We start from the raw sequence: 15,119 nt of genomic DNA, 5'->3' as shown, positions 1-15,119 counted from the left end.
CCAAAGGGCTGTAATGTTCTAAGCCCAGCAAAATCCCTGTTATCTGAAATTCAAGCAATCGGCAAAAGAAAAAAAAAAATCACAGAAAATAAATAGGTCAAAAACACGAAAGTTTAAAATTGTTGCACCTAGTGGTCACTCTCAGGCAACTGGAACATTCGCTCATCTGGCATCTAACAATCCCCATGGGTGTCAGATACCATAGTATTTTACACCGAGTTGTGGGTGCCTGGAATGCCTTGCTGAGGATGGTGGTGGAGGCTGAAACATTGGGGGCTTTTAAGAGACTCTCAGACAGACACATGGATGAAAGGAAAATAGAGGTTCACAGGGAAGAGAGGGTCTAGTACTTTTTTTTGGAAGGAATATATGGGTGGGCACAACATCTAGGGAAGAAGGGTGCTGTATTCTTCTATGTAACAGGAACTGTGATATCCCTGGGTGCCGACCAAAAGAATTGTAAAAATGTATGAAGGGTTTCAGTTGCTGGTGCCTGAGTCAGAAAAAGGAGAGAAGAACATGAACCAGCTCAACCCTAGGCTGAGATCAAGCTCATGAAAAAGAACGGAGAGGTCATAAAGAACTGTACATAAGTAGAAGAGGCTGGCTGGTTGGCAGACTTGATTACTGCAGGACCAGCTGCTTAATAGCAATGCACTCTGTGTTAATGGAGTCCTTGAGCTTTGCAAAACTAATAAGGTGATTCTCTTAATAATGTTGTGGTCCTGAAATTTGTTCCAAGGTTGAAAGGCACAAAACTTTAACAGGTTTGCACTAAAGGTTCACATTTTAAGAAAATAAGGAGTAACCTCCCTGAAACATACAAAGTCACAGGATTGATGAAGGGGTGAGATTTCCCCCAGCTGGAATATCTAGAATCAGAGATCAGAATCTCAAAAGATTTGGCCTTTCAGGACTAGATTTTCAGATTTCAGATTTATTGTTAGAACACAAAGGATGAAGGAATAACGCAGGAAAGATGAGGTAGCAGGACCTTTGGAATGTCCTGGCCGAGAAAGCTGCAGTGGATCAGTTTCCGAGTGGATTCAAGATGGAGATCAATGAATACAGAAGGAAGGAAAGAGTGTGATGAACATTTAGCTAATGGATCTGACTCGTGACGAGCATGGCCTTTTACTGTTTTGTTTTATGCTCTTATTTTCAAACCTGTCAGGTCATCCAAAGTGATTTACAGGCAATTCACGGCGAATATTTTGACATGTTGCCTCAGTGATGTAGGAAGAATGACTGAAAGAAACTGTTTATTGTCAATGCTGATAAATCCCTGGGGATTAATGCCATGTTTCCCCAACAGACCATCACGGAGAAACACAGACTGAGCTTTCCAGAAACTGTAGATGAAACACTGGATGTGTCGGAGGACGAAGGTGAGTGGAATCGGGTGATAACCTATCAATAACTCCCAAGCCATGAGCGGCATTACAACTTGGCCACGGGAAATGTGATTTTGTTCCTAGTTATCAAGGTGATTTGTTAATTACTAATTCATAAGAAATAGGAGCAGAATAAGCCCATTCGACCCATCAAGTCTGTTCTGCCATTGGAATTATGGCTGATGTATTTTTCCCCCGAACCTTGTTTTCCTGCTTTCTCCCCATAACTAATCAAGAACCTGTCAAACTTCACTTTATGATTTAAACCAGTTTAACATTACAATGATAGCACCCCTAGCTGAGACAAGCAAAGTAAGGCACATTCGGAAGGTAACTTATCTGACAGACCACATTAACGTAACACTGTGTAAAGACGAGAACAGAAATAGCAAACTATCCAAGAAAGTTTTCATTATTCCATACTATATAACCATTATGTGGATCAATTTAATTCAGTTTAGATTTAAATTGAGTGGCATGCATAGAGTAGGGGTTAGCTCAATGCTGTTATAGCACCAGCGACTGGGTTTGAATCCTACGCTGTCTGTAGGGAGTTCGTACGTTCTCCCTGTGACCTGCGTGGGTTTCCTCCAGGGGCTCCGGTTTCCTCCCACCCTTCAAATCTGTACAGGGGTTGTAGGCCAACTGGTGTAATTGGCTGGCATGGGCTTGTGGGCCGAAAGGCCTGTTACTGTGCTGCATGTTCGCATTTAAAAATTTAGAATGTGAACATTGTTGTCAAGAACCTTATTTGACCTTGAGGTGATGGCATTGAGCAGTCCCCTTAACTAATATGGCTATTGGATGAGAAGGTCAGGAATCATAACCAGGCCAGATGATGCCAGAGTAAAATTTCCTTCCACTAAAACATTTATATGATCATTGAGGAATATCGCTGTTGTTGATTCTAGCTTTGTATTCCATGTTTACTTAACTATCTGATTGGAATTACCAAATGATAAGCGGAGCTTTGAACATGAAGGTTTGCTTACCCAGGAGATTGATTGCTGGAAAGAGAGGGTTATTTGATGAGAAGGGTTAATGTTTTGAAGAATAAAAAATCATTACCTTGAAACAGACATGATTCTCAGAGGGGTTGAAAGAGTAGATCCAGTTTTGGCCAGGGGATGAATAAAGAAAAATTGTAACAGGATAAGAGCTTTGCCATTCTGGACAGTTTGGTGGAAGTGTGTAAGGGGTGACGTTGTAACAGGATTAAAGTTCTGCCGTTTGGTAATGGAATGAGGAGGCATTTGGGTGGTTAACTGTAAATTGTCCGCAATGAGTGGTGGAATCTGCGGGGAGCTGATGGGAGCATGGGGAGAATAAAATGAGATTAATGTAGGATTAGTATTGATAAGTTTTTGATGGTCGGTGCAGACTCTATGGGTTATGTTTCTGTGCTGTATTGTGAACCTTTGGAATTCTCTCCAACTGAGGTAGTGTCCGCATAACTGTTAGCACAACATTGTTACAGTGCCAGTGACCAGGATTTGAATCCGGCGCTATCTGAAAGGAGTTTGTATATTCTTTTTGCGCCTGTGTGGGTTTCCTCTGGGTGCTCTGGTTTCCTCCCATCCTTCAAAATGTATGGGGTTGAGGGTCAATTGGGTGTAATTGGGTAGCATGGTCTTGTGGACTGAAAGGGCCTGTTACCACTCTGGTTGGAGAGGAGAATACGGGTCTCTTATTGCTGTATGTCTAAATATTTTAAAATTTAATTTAAAATTTAAAAATTCAGAGGATTGAATATGTTCAAGGCTGAGACCTTGATGGAATCATGGGACATTGTGACTGAGGGGGAAAAACATGAGGGATGGGATGAGCCAAAACTTCAAGGGATGGCAGAGCAAGTATCAAGGCTGGTTTCTTCTTCTGTTTCTTATCTCTGGGCTGTCATTGAATGGCTTTGTTTATTGTCAAGTGAACTGAGGTTGAGAGTCAAACTTTGATTTGTATGCTCTCCAGCCAAGTCAAACTAACGTTGAGTGAAACAGTTAGTGCTTCATCAAACAAAAATGCAGAGTGCAGTGTTATAAAGAAAGAAAAGTTCTGTTAAAACAGGGCAAGGAAGTGTGATTTTACTGATGAAAAGTCCAGTTAACGGTCTGATAACAATGGGGAAGAAACTGTCTGTGTTGTTAGTCTTGGGCTTTGGTCACACATGTAGAACTCAGCAGCCACCACCAGTTCTGCTGATGTGTACGGAGACTCATTGACCAGGCCATAAGCCTGACACAGGACAACTTGTGAAAAAAACTTGGTGGGGCTGTGGCCACTGTGCCTTTCACTCTTACTCTGGGTGAAACAGAGTGATTGAGCTCTGAAGATGTCCACAAGACCTACTGCATTTTCCTTCTTTGAGAAGATCTTGTATTCAGGGTTTGTCTAATAATTGTACTTCTCATCGTATCTTAAGGAAGGTATTACCTGGGAAAAATCGCTAACGGGGTTGTTGGTGCTCTGAGTTCTGTGGTCTAAATGTAACTTCTCTTGCTTTCTAGGGAATCCCCACACTCTTCTAGGTATGAATATGTTTTTTTCACTGCAAGTATCCTCATTGTGTCCAGTGTTAATCAAATTGATGTAGAATCCCATTCCAGGTTTGCTTGTGTGGCAGGACATTGAAGCAGAATATTACTAACCCATTTACATTTTTCTCCATTTCATCCATCATCTGTGCTTCACCACCTCTAGACCCCGTTCCAGCTTGGGGCTCATAATGTGCTTTGGGAAGGGAAGAGGTGGGTGGACTGGAATTGGCATTCAGCTTTTTACTATGTGGAGAAGGTGCCAGGATTGTGGATTCGGAGAGGTCAATCTACCCCAAAGTCCAGAACAGCCATTGCTCAACTCCACTCTGGTTGGAGAGGAGAATACGGGTCTCTTATTGTTGGCTGACTTGTTACCTTGGCAGTGCATTGAAATGGTTTTTGGGACTGGGAGGCATGCAGTATTTATAGAAAACTGGATCAACTTTTAGTGACTTTTTGGCCTCTTTGATCAGCAGGAGATGATGTCCTTGGAATAGATGCAAGCAACTACCTGAAGCAGGATGACTCAAAGGAGCAGGAAGATGACTACTTATCTGCAAAGAAGATGACTGACTTTGACGTGTAAGGTTCATTGGGGTGGAAATTCATCTTCTGTTGCATGCACTGATGGTGTGTTGTGAAGATGTGCTTGCAGGGAACCACGCTTGCAGGACAGACAACAGAGGATGAATTCCTACTCCATTGTATATCTGCATGCGAGTGTTGAAGTGTGTTGGCTGGGGTATGGACATTGCATGCTGGCAGTAGATTCATGGACCCAGGGGTAGTGCAATTTCCTCCACACTTCCATGGTGGTTCAAGGGTCAAAAGTTGCCATTTCAGATCGTTTACATTCTGGTTCCTTTTAGCTGCCTGAAGCGAACTGAGGAACCTTGGTAAAGAGCCAAGATCAGATGCAACACACCAGCCAGAGGTCCCAAGGCAAGGAATGGAGCAGAGCTGGCGCACTGAGTCTTGATTCCAACAGTGAGGATATCAAGAAGAGAAGGCGCCTGGACCACAATGTTCCTGGAGGAGCAAAAGAGAAATGTTAAGGGGAAACTGGTGTGAGTCTTCTTGTGTTTGTTGTTCCTTCCAGATCTTACTCTCCTGCTGTGCACAGAATGTCATTTCCCGCACCAGAAATCGTGGCTGCAAAGAACGAGGTCACAGTTCAAGCAGACCAGGTACGGACACACTGGGCTTGCAGTCACTGGACTTTAGAAGCCATGCTGCAGGTTGATTATAGAGCATGCAAGTTGGCGTGACAGTCCATTTATATCCTCATTTCCACCCCACCCCTCCTTTCACACCTCAAGCATTTACTCCTAATTGCTACACAGCGACAGTATCAATCTTGAACCCCTCTCCAAGTGAACCCAATGCAAGTTGCAGGTTAAAAAATGATTTTTAGAAAGTTGGTGCTTGTCACAAGAGAAGTGGGAGATGTGGAGCTCCAATAACTGAGAGATTTTTAATCTTGTGTCAGTGTTATTGAGTGGCACCTAATGTTTTTATATCAAAATACAGAAGGGTGGATACGAAGGGTGCATGGTCAGAATCCTCTTCACTCTACAAGTATTGAATTGATCTTGAACCTTTTCAGTGATTGATTTCCTTATGACTTTAAATTAAAAAAAATACTTACAGCACGGAAGAAGCAGTTTCTGGTCATCAAAACCCCTATCACCCAATTAACCTACATCCCCCATACTTTTTTTTTGGAGGGTGGGAGGAAACTGGAGCACCCAAAGGAAACCCATGCCGACACAAAGAGAGCATGCAAACTCCTACAGACAACGCAGGATTCGAACCCCAGTCGCTGGAGCTGCAACAGTGTTGACCTTCATACTGACTGTGGCCAGCCCAGAATGGAAGAAAGGCATTGCAGCTCCACACTCTGTCCTTTCCATTAGCATTTGGAACACCATCTGAAATCCAGTACTGAGGCCCAGCGTCTTGTGTCATTGACACCTAGGTGCGTGTGTGTGTCTCACATTGGACCTCTGAAATTGTGTCCACAAAGAGAGCAGAAAAGAAATTTGAGATCATCTCCCGGAACTTCTCTCTCAGTCAATAAAAACCAGTTGTGAAATACTTTAGCACTTGGACAGTGAAATTCTGTCACTCAGTGGAAACTGATGTCAGAAACAGAAGACAACAGCAAAGGACCAACCTCTTCCCGAACCACACACACCTTCTGCTAGATCATTACGTGTGTCAGTGATGGTCCACTAATGTGCAGCATGCTGGGATTTAAATGGAGAAGGAATAATTTCGATCACAAATAGAATCTGGTTCACCTTAAATCAATCCAGCTGACAAGAAAACCTTGCGAAAAGTTGAAGTCTGGTGAAAAGAAAGAACACTGTATCAAGAATAAATAGACTGACAGGCTTTTTTTTTTAAATGGTGCCACTCAAGGATTAGTGGTGAGGCCTCAGCTGTTATTAATCCTCGCCAAAAGATGAGAGGGCTGCCTGTATCCAAAGTTGGTGGGCAGCACAGTTGGCAGTTAGTGCAACGCTATTACAGCACCAGTGACCCAGGTCTGAATCAGGCGCTGTCTTTAAGGAGTTTGTACGTTCTCCTTATGTCTGCATGGGTTTTCTCTGGGTGCTTCAGTTTCCTCCACCCTTCAAAATGTAATGGGAGTTGTAGGTTAATGGGATGTAATTGGGCAGCATGGACCCGTGGGCCAGAATGTGTGGTGTACGTCTAAATTTTTTTTAAATTAAAGGCTAGATGGGAGGTATGAAGGAGGTGCACTGGGTCACGGGCAGATTGGGTGAGGAGGATCATGCCTTGGGGAAATGTGAAATAATTCTCTGCAGTAAATGAGCAGGATATGTTTTGTATCCTGAGAGAGTGGGCCCCAAATGTGATTGTGCATAACCTCTTGATGTGGGTCCAACTAGTAACAAGGAAAGCTAGTGATATCAGAAGGAGTAATGCTGTTGTCCTGCTGTGATTAGTGTAGATGAGATCATGTCTGGAGCTGATCTCTTAATCCTGTTCCTCTCTCCACAGATGCTACCTGACATGCTGAGTGATCCCAGCACTTCTGTTTTTATTTCAGATTTTCAACATTTGCATCTTTTTAACTTTCCATTAGTTTCCTCACCTGAAGAAAGCACTTGATTGGGAAGGATTCCAATGCATTTAATATGATGGAAACTTAGGATTGATGGAGCAGCTCCATTTTATATGGAGTTTAGAAGATTGAGAGATCTTGTTGAAGCGTATAATTCTGGAGGATGATTTCAGGGTATCTGCTGAAGTAATAACTTCTTTGGCTGGTCAATTTTTAAAAAAAACTAGGCGGTCTCATCTGGGGAAACAAGTTGGCCATTTAAGATTGAGCCCAGATGAAATTTAGAGATTGTGAGTTGTTGGAACTTTATAGCCCCAGACGCCCGTGGAAACTCCATCCTTAATGATATTCATTATCCTCACTTGGATCCTGGGCAGTAAAATTAGATTTTTTAATTTTAGATTTGTTTATTTACAACATTGTAGAAGCCAATTCCAACCATTAAAATACATGCTGCTCAATTATAACCCTGTACATAATTTTTAAGAGTGGGAGGAAACCGGAGCCCCCAGAAGAAACCTATGCAGACACAAGGAGAACGTACAAACTCCTTACACATAACGCCAGATTCGAAGCAGGGTCTCTGGTGCTGTAATAGGTGTTGCTCCAACCGTACCTCCCTAATACAATGAAATCCTTGTTTTCCAGAATTAAAGCAACCGTCAAAAAAAAATCACGGAAATTTAAAATTGGTGCACCTCACTGTGGTTCTCCATTCACACAACATGCAGTCTCAAGCAACCGGAATACTTGCTTATCCACCATCTAACAAACCCTTTAGGTGTTGGATACCAGGGATTTTACTGTAACCTTAATAAGCATCACTATTGCTGCTGCTTATGGATTAAAAAAGTGTCCATGGTGGTGTCTGGAAATGTTCAGCCCAAGTTCTTATTCCCAGCCCTTTGAATCAATACCAATCCACCTAGCATAAAGTCAGTCAAGTGTTGTGACCTCAAATCCTGCATCAAAATTCATGGCTAGCAGTGAGTCACCTGTGGGGAGCATCAGGTCAATTTGACCAGAGTACCCTGGGGTTGCTGGACTTCTGTAAGTGAGCAGATGTTCTCCTCGGGGGGATTGAAAAGCTCCTTGCGTGAGCATTGCTTGTGGTGTGTGTGTGGAGTGGGCTTGTCTCACTTGTGTTTCACGTCTCCTTGTGTCTCCTGTGCTGCAGCAACAGGCTTCCATCTCCCTGTCCAAAGACTTCGATGAGGACTCCTTCACCCCCAGCAGCCCAGCCACTGAGACCTCTGATAACATCAGCCCGATCGCCAGTCCCATCCATACAGGGTAAGTGGGTTGGGCCGGGCCGTCCATATGGAACTGGGGTCTCTCAGTCTCTATGGTAGTAGAGTATTGTGCTTGCCTTCCCTGGGAAGAGAAGTGAGTCTGGGACCATTAGACTGGAGGTCACCTCATGCAATGTCTCTCTCATTTTATCTCCATCAATGAATCCAGCAGTGCTGCTGTAGAAATGTACGATAGCATGAGCTCTATCCACAATACCAACATTCGCTCTTGCCTTTCATCTTCTCCTTGTGGAAGTGCTTGATGTTAACATCAACTCCTCATTCCCCCTCTTTCTTCTTCCCCCCCCACCCACCACCCACTCAGGGGTTGTGGGGACCAGAGAAACCCACATCTCTCTGCCTATCTTGTTTTCTGTTTTAATAGTGAATCCACCAGCAGCCCAGCTGTGGAGACCTCCCCTTGTATCACACCTGTTTCTGACCCCATTCGGTCTAGGTAAGTGAGGACAGAAGCTTGTCGGTGTCGGGCACCATTGCAGCTGTACCTCTGCAGTCTCCTGCAGCTTTGAGCTCTGTCTGTCCTGCCAGCTTTGCTGAGCTTATGCCAACTGCAAGGGACAGGGGCCAAGTAGGGTCAGGGTCTGGGATCAAGGGGGCTGGGGTTAGGAGGAGGACTAGGGACAGGGTCAGACTCTGCTGAGGGCAAGAGCTCTGACTTGGGTCAAGAGGGCAGGGCTGGATTTTAAGGGATAGACTGGACAAGGGGCAAGTCGAGCTCTGGGGGAAAAAGAGACCCGGGTTGGGGTCAGTGAGTGGGCTACTGTCAGTCAGAGGTTAGACTAGGCTCGGGGGAAAACTGGCGATAAAGACCAGGGTTAAGGCTTGTCCTTTGGCAATAGCTGGGGATGCAATTTCCAAGACTACGTCATATCAATGTCAGATTAGTTTATGATGAGTTAACATGAATGTAAGACTGATTTGTGATAACTTGTTTTGCCTGCTGGATTAACTTAATTGTGTTGGATTAATTTATAATTAGTTAATTAGTCTAAAAGATTTACCAATTAGTATCAAATTAGTTTGTGATTAGTTATTTCCTCTAATTGTTTAGCTCAGATTGATTTATGATGAGTTGTGAGGTCTGAGAGTTTAACCCAGCCATCCACAACAGGGCCATTGTGCATCTATGCGGCAGCCATGGGCTGCATCATAAAATATTCTTTATGTAGTTGGTAGGAGAGAAGTTCAGAAGAAACCAACTAAATTTGACTGCTTCACAGGAAAGGGGGCCCGTAAACTTTGAGCAGAGTTCTAAGGGGGGCCGTGGCCAAAGAGAGGTTGAGAATGGCTGGTCGGGTGAGTTTATCTCTCATTAAGCTGACTGATACTGCAGACTAAAACATTTAGATGCAAAGAGCAGGTTCATATTGGAATGAATAAAAAGGATTAAGGGATAATCCAACAGATATGATTAAAATGATGAAAAGATTTGATTAAGTAAACTGAGAGAACATTGGTGAGGAATCTGTGTGAAAGCACTTAAACCTTTTTCTTTCCACTTTAAGTAACCCCTATGCCATCGGTGCTCTGTGATAAGTAAGGGATTTCTTAAGGTGGGATGTGAGTGGGAAGGGAAGGTTGGAAATCACTGCTCTACTGAAATATTTTGTTTAAGAAAAATTGTCATTGGCCCATTTTTTTTGGTGTTACGAAACCGTGCACAGAACAAGTCAATTCTGTGGTTTTCAAACTTTTTCTTTCCAACCACATCCCACCTTCAGCAATCCCTTACTAATCACTAATCACAGAGCACCTATGGCATAGGGATTACTTAAAGTGGGATGTGAGTGGAAAGAACAAGGTTGAGAACCACTGCTTTAAAGTGATGTTAGGGAATGGAGTGGTTCCCTGCCCCCACCTCCCCCCAAAGAGAAAGAATTCCGAGATGGTCACTGTGGGGTTGGTGTGTGTTGTTCGATGCCTGACACCACAGCAAATAGATGCAAAAGGACGACCAGTTGTAATCACATTTGATGGTGGAATGGACACCAAGGGATGATGGAATAACACAGAGAGATAATGGAGGAACTCAGCCGGTCTTGCAGCGTCCATAGAAGATAAAGATATATTATCGATGTTTTGGGCCTGAGACCTTCTTCAAGGTATGAAGGACACCTTGAGGAAGGGCTTAGACCCAAAATGTCAGTAACATTATCTTTACCTCCTCTGGTAGTTGCAAGACTGGCTGAGCTCCTCCAGCATCTCTGTTTTACTACAATCACAGCATCTGCAGTCATCAGTGTTTCACTCCAAGGGAGTGTTCCTTCTGGCATGAATGAAGAAGGTTGTCTGGAAAGGCCTCTTCCCATCTCCTCCCACTCCATCAGAAAAGAATGGATGCTTCCAGGAGAAACAAGATTCACTTGAGTTCTGCCCCAGACAAATGACTTAGCTGGTCCATGTTGAGTAGACTGGTTAACCCCTTTATTAACAGTCCAGGGTGAAGAGAGCAGTGCTGATACTTAACCAGAGTTGCTTCCCATTTTCAGGAATTGGGTTGGAGACCCATTGAAGCATCTGCAAGTGTCAGGAGTGAGTGCAGCTAGTTGATGTGTATCAATAAGAGCAGTGGAAAGGCAGTCTCCATAGTATTGAATCAGGAACTAGACATCCCCCGATATGACAACACCTTTGCTCACACCTTGATGAAGGGCTCAAGCACGAAATGTTAGTTGTATATCTCCAGCATTGTGTTTTACTACAACCACGGTGTCTGGATTCTTTCGAGTTTTACATTGAGTGCTAAATATCAGGGCACTAATTCTGCTAGAATGGATGTGGAGATACATAGGTGGACATTGAGCTATTAGTTTTAATTCAGCATGTTACTAATGGCTTATATCCATCATTCAAACTGAGGCGTTCTGATAAAGAGGGAGGAAGCGAGCTTTTAACCACTGAGCTCTCTGTGGCAAATTTAACAACTGTTTTGATCTTTGTCTGGAGCATTTTGCTTGCTCTTAACTTCTTTCTAAAAACCCTCCTAATGAGTGTCTGCTGACAGCCTGTGAGCATACTGTACTTAAAAGATGATTTCCAAAGCTTTAACTTAGAGTGTGATCTTCAGCTTTGAAATATTCTTTTATTTGTGGGGAGACTTGTACTCCAAATTAAGCCTTTCATTGTTGCCACAAAATAAATAAGAATCTCCAGTGGGCAGGTGGGGGGGGGGGAGGGGGGCGGGGGTTGTGGGTAAGGGGTTGGAGTGGTGCAGGATACAATCGGAGTTGAGGACTGTGCGATGGAGGGGAGGTGGTGGGGAGGAGGGGACGGTTCCAATGCAATGGTTACCATTGGGTCTGCACAGCTGTAAGCTAAGACCACGCCTGTCAATACCTTGAAAAATTAGGTCAAAGGATCAGGAGCACCAGGACAATCTTTGTGCTCAAAATTAAGATGATCTGAAGGTTAACAAACAGTGAGCTCGTGGGAACCTGAGAGATTCAGTCCTAAAGATGTTCCTGTAACTGGGGCATTTAAGACTTGGGGGTTTTTTTCATGAGAAAATTATCAATAAATCAATTGGGTTTGATGTATAAATTGGCCATGAGGTTGTCGAGGGTAGAATAGCCACCCCCTTGTTCCTGTCACTATTTGTTCTTGGCCATTTATTGCCAGCCTCCCACAAACTTGTTTCTCTGCTTCCTGCCTTGGGACGGGGTGGGGGGGAAGCAAGAAGGCAGCATCATTTGTATGCTAGAAAATGAAGCTAGCAATTGTTTCAAGAGTTTAGCAAATCCACATTTTAAAGTCGTCCATCTTCAGAATGAAGAACCGATGAATGGTTTTTGGTCAAGCATTCTGCCATGGGCTGAAAGGCCGAGAGAATGTAGAGGAACAATCTGCAGTACACCAATGGCCACTGCCCGAAACAGCAAATCAAGACGATCGTTGGAACCCTGTGTCAAGGTTAAAGAGTCAGTTTATTGTCATCTACACAAGGTGCATAAAAATCGTTCCTTATTTATCCTGATAAGAGTTGGCTACAACCAAGGTTCATTAGTGAAACAAGAGAAGCAAATGAGAGAACGTGGATCTCTCAGCCTCCTCGAGGTAGCCACATCGGGCACCTCCCATAACCTAGATCAATTCCAAACAAGACAAGCAAGATCATTATTTGAAATTTCCTTGGATGGCTTGCAGATGTTGGACATGGCTCTGTACTAATTAAGACACCTACGTGAGGTGCTGCCTCAGGAAAGCACCAACATCACAAAGGATCCCCATCACCCTGGTCAGAACCTCTTCTTGCTGTTACCTTCGAGCGGAAGGTGCAGAAGCCTGGAGACCAGCACCTCTAGCTTCATGAACAGTTTTTTTTAACACCAGCCATCAGGCTCTTGAACCTTCTTGACTGATCTTAACCCTGACCATAAACTACTCTGGGACCATCAAAAGGCCTGTTCTGCACAATTATGATGACATTTTGATTTGCACTAAATGCAACTGTCAATATTCTTTCTTTTATGTTCAATATATTTTTTAATCTTGTGTGGCAATTAAATTTAAACTTAATGTTTATTAGTGTTGCTAGTGTAGTTTACAAACCTATGATAGCTGAAGCAAGTACGAGGAGTTCACTTCATACTTGTACTTGACAATAAACTTTCTTCCTCTCTCCATGTTTTACACTTCCCCAATCCTCCTCCACTCCCTCCTCCCCACCACTCCTTTCTTCATCCTTTGCCCTTTCTCCACTCTTCTTCCTCTCCCTCCCATCCCCTCAGATTTCTGGTGAGCTTCATGGTGGACGCCCGGGGAGGCTCGATGAGAGGGAGCCGCCACAACAGGATGCGCGTCATAATACCACCGCAGACATGCAACGCACCCACACGCATCACGTGTCGGCTAGTGAAGTCGCAGAAGCTGGTGAGCCCTCCACCACTCGTAGAGGGAGAGGGGCTGGGGAGCAAGGTGATCACCCTGGGACCAGCTGGCACTCACTTCCAGGGGTGAGCGCAGTCTTTGTTACTTATCTCCCTTTTCCTTCCTTGCTCATTTAACCCTACTTCTCCATTTATTGCGACTTCCACTGTCGTCTTCCATCTCTCTTCGTTCAGCCCCGTGATCGTGGAGATTCCACACTTTGCCTCGGTGGAACACAGGGACCGTGAGCTGGTGGTCCTGAGAAGTGAGAACGGGTCCACTTGGAAGGATCATCAGAACTGTTGTGGGTCGGAACAGTTGGAGCAGCTCCTCAGCGGAATGGATGAAGGTTACATGCGTGTTGGGGTGTGAGGAAGGAGCTGTCAAATGTTGTCTGCAGACACTGTGGTTAAAGTAAAAACAAAATGCTGGAGAAACTCAGAAGGTCAAAGAGTGTACTTTATGTAGCAAAGTTAAAGATATAGAACCAACGTTTCAGGCTTGATGCCTTCAAGCTACGATCAAATTGTAGCAGGTGCCCGAGGTTTAGATTTATCTTTACCTACTGAGTTTCTCCAACGTTGTGTTTTTACTTTTTAAATGTTGTTTTGGCATTGGTTTGCTTTAAATAATCAAAAAATTCTCCATGGGTATTAACACTGTCTTCAATTTTCATAATGACCTGAAACTTCTAAATTAATTACAGGAAGGATGTGGAAGTTCTGAAGAGGGTGCAGAGGAGATGTACCTGGGTGTAGCCTGGGTTGGGAAAATGTGTCTCATGAGGCAAGGTTAGCAGAGTAGGGTCTTTTCTCTTTGGAGTGTAGAAGGCTGAGAAGTGACGTAATAGAGGTCTTCAAGATTCCGAGAGACATGGATAAGGTAGACGGCCAGTGCCTTTTTCCCAGGGTGGGAGTAGCAAACTCCAGAGGACATCTGTTCAGAGTGAAGAGAGGGAAGTTTAGGGGAGATGTCAAGGATGTTTTTTTTAAGAGTAGTGAGTGCCTGAAATGCATTGCCAGGGGAGGTGGTGGAGGCTGAAACACTAGGGGCATTTAAGAGACACTTAGACAGGCACATGGATGAAAGAAAAATAGAGGGTTTTGTGGTAGGGAGGGTTTAGTTTACTTTTAGGTATATAGAGGTTGACACAACATTGGGGGCCGAAGGGCCTTTACTATGCTGCAATGTTCTATGTTAATTTGAGAAAAAGTTTAAGGGTAGTTTACAGCATAGGGATTCCGATTTATGCCTTGTTGTATTTCCATATTTTTCGACCTAAAAGATATTTGACCTACCCCATTGTGGCACTTATTTTCCCTGCTGGAAATTGCAGATGCTGGAATCTGGAGCATCATGCAATCTGCTGAAGGAATTTAGCACGTCAAAGCACCATCGGTTGTGGGTGGTGGGGGGGGGTCAGTGTATCTGGTTACAACACGTCATCAAGTCAGATGAAGTTCCTACAGCAGATCGTTTGTTGCTCTAATTTTCCTCATAGTCCAATGGTCCTATGTGCCCATCATCTCCACCACCTACACCATTACAGGCCATTTAAAGTGGCCAATTAACCGACCGATCTACAGGTCCTTAGGAAGTGGGGGGAAATTGAGATCGAACTTGGGTTGTTGGAGTATTGAGGGAGCAGCTCTGCAAGTTCTACGACCCTTTAGAAAATGATCTCATCCTCTGTGTGAACCTCCGCCATTCAAGTATTTTCTCTGCTCTGTTTGCCATATAAGAAGCCAGTAAAATACACACAGATTAACAGCTGAAGGAACTCAGCCGGTCTCGCAGTGTCATTGAGTAAAGATGTTAATATAACGTCAGTAATATACCTTTACTTCCCATGGATGTTGTGAGACCAGCTGAGTTCCTAGCATTTACTGTGTGTTTTTACTATAATCACAGTGACTGC

At 43.9% G+C, this 15,119-nt stretch overlaps 1 protein-coding gene across 4 annotated transcripts in view; it reads left to right on the top strand.

The window, feature by feature from the left end:
- The window catches only part of LOC138754171 (ankyrin-1-like), a 173,468-nt gene that overhangs the window by 105,466 nt on the left and 52,883 nt on the right, over window positions 1–15,119 (top strand). For 2 of the 4 annotated variants that reach the window (XM_069918050.1, XM_069918048.1), the window contains exons 18-25: window positions 1,316–1,388; window positions 3,899–3,919; window positions 4,402–4,510; window positions 5,028–5,115; window positions 8,200–8,315; window positions 8,700–8,771; window positions 13,063–13,287; window positions 13,396–13,550. In XM_069918050.1, the coding sequence (XP_069774151.1) occupies window positions 1,316–1,388; window positions 3,899–3,919; window positions 4,402–4,510; window positions 5,028–5,115; window positions 8,200–8,315; window positions 8,700–8,771; window positions 13,063–13,287; window positions 13,396–13,550 (859 nt within the window). The remainder of the gene's footprint in view (window positions 1–1,315; window positions 1,389–3,898; window positions 3,920–4,401; window positions 4,511–5,027; window positions 5,116–8,199; window positions 8,316–8,699; window positions 8,772–13,062; window positions 13,288–13,395; window positions 13,551–15,119) is intronic. The other 2 variants (XM_069918051.1, XM_069918049.1) reach the window with 1 other exon arrangement.

This window comes from Narcine bancroftii, chromosome 2 (genome assembly GCF_036971445.1).
Source record: "Narcine bancroftii isolate sNarBan1 chromosome 2, sNarBan1.hap1, whole genome shotgun sequence".
NCBI lineage: Eukaryota > Metazoa > Chordata > Chondrichthyes > Torpediniformes > Narcinidae > Narcine > Narcine bancroftii.
Note: the sequence above shows the minus strand (reverse complement) of the source record. Positions and strands in the feature narration are given on the sequence as shown.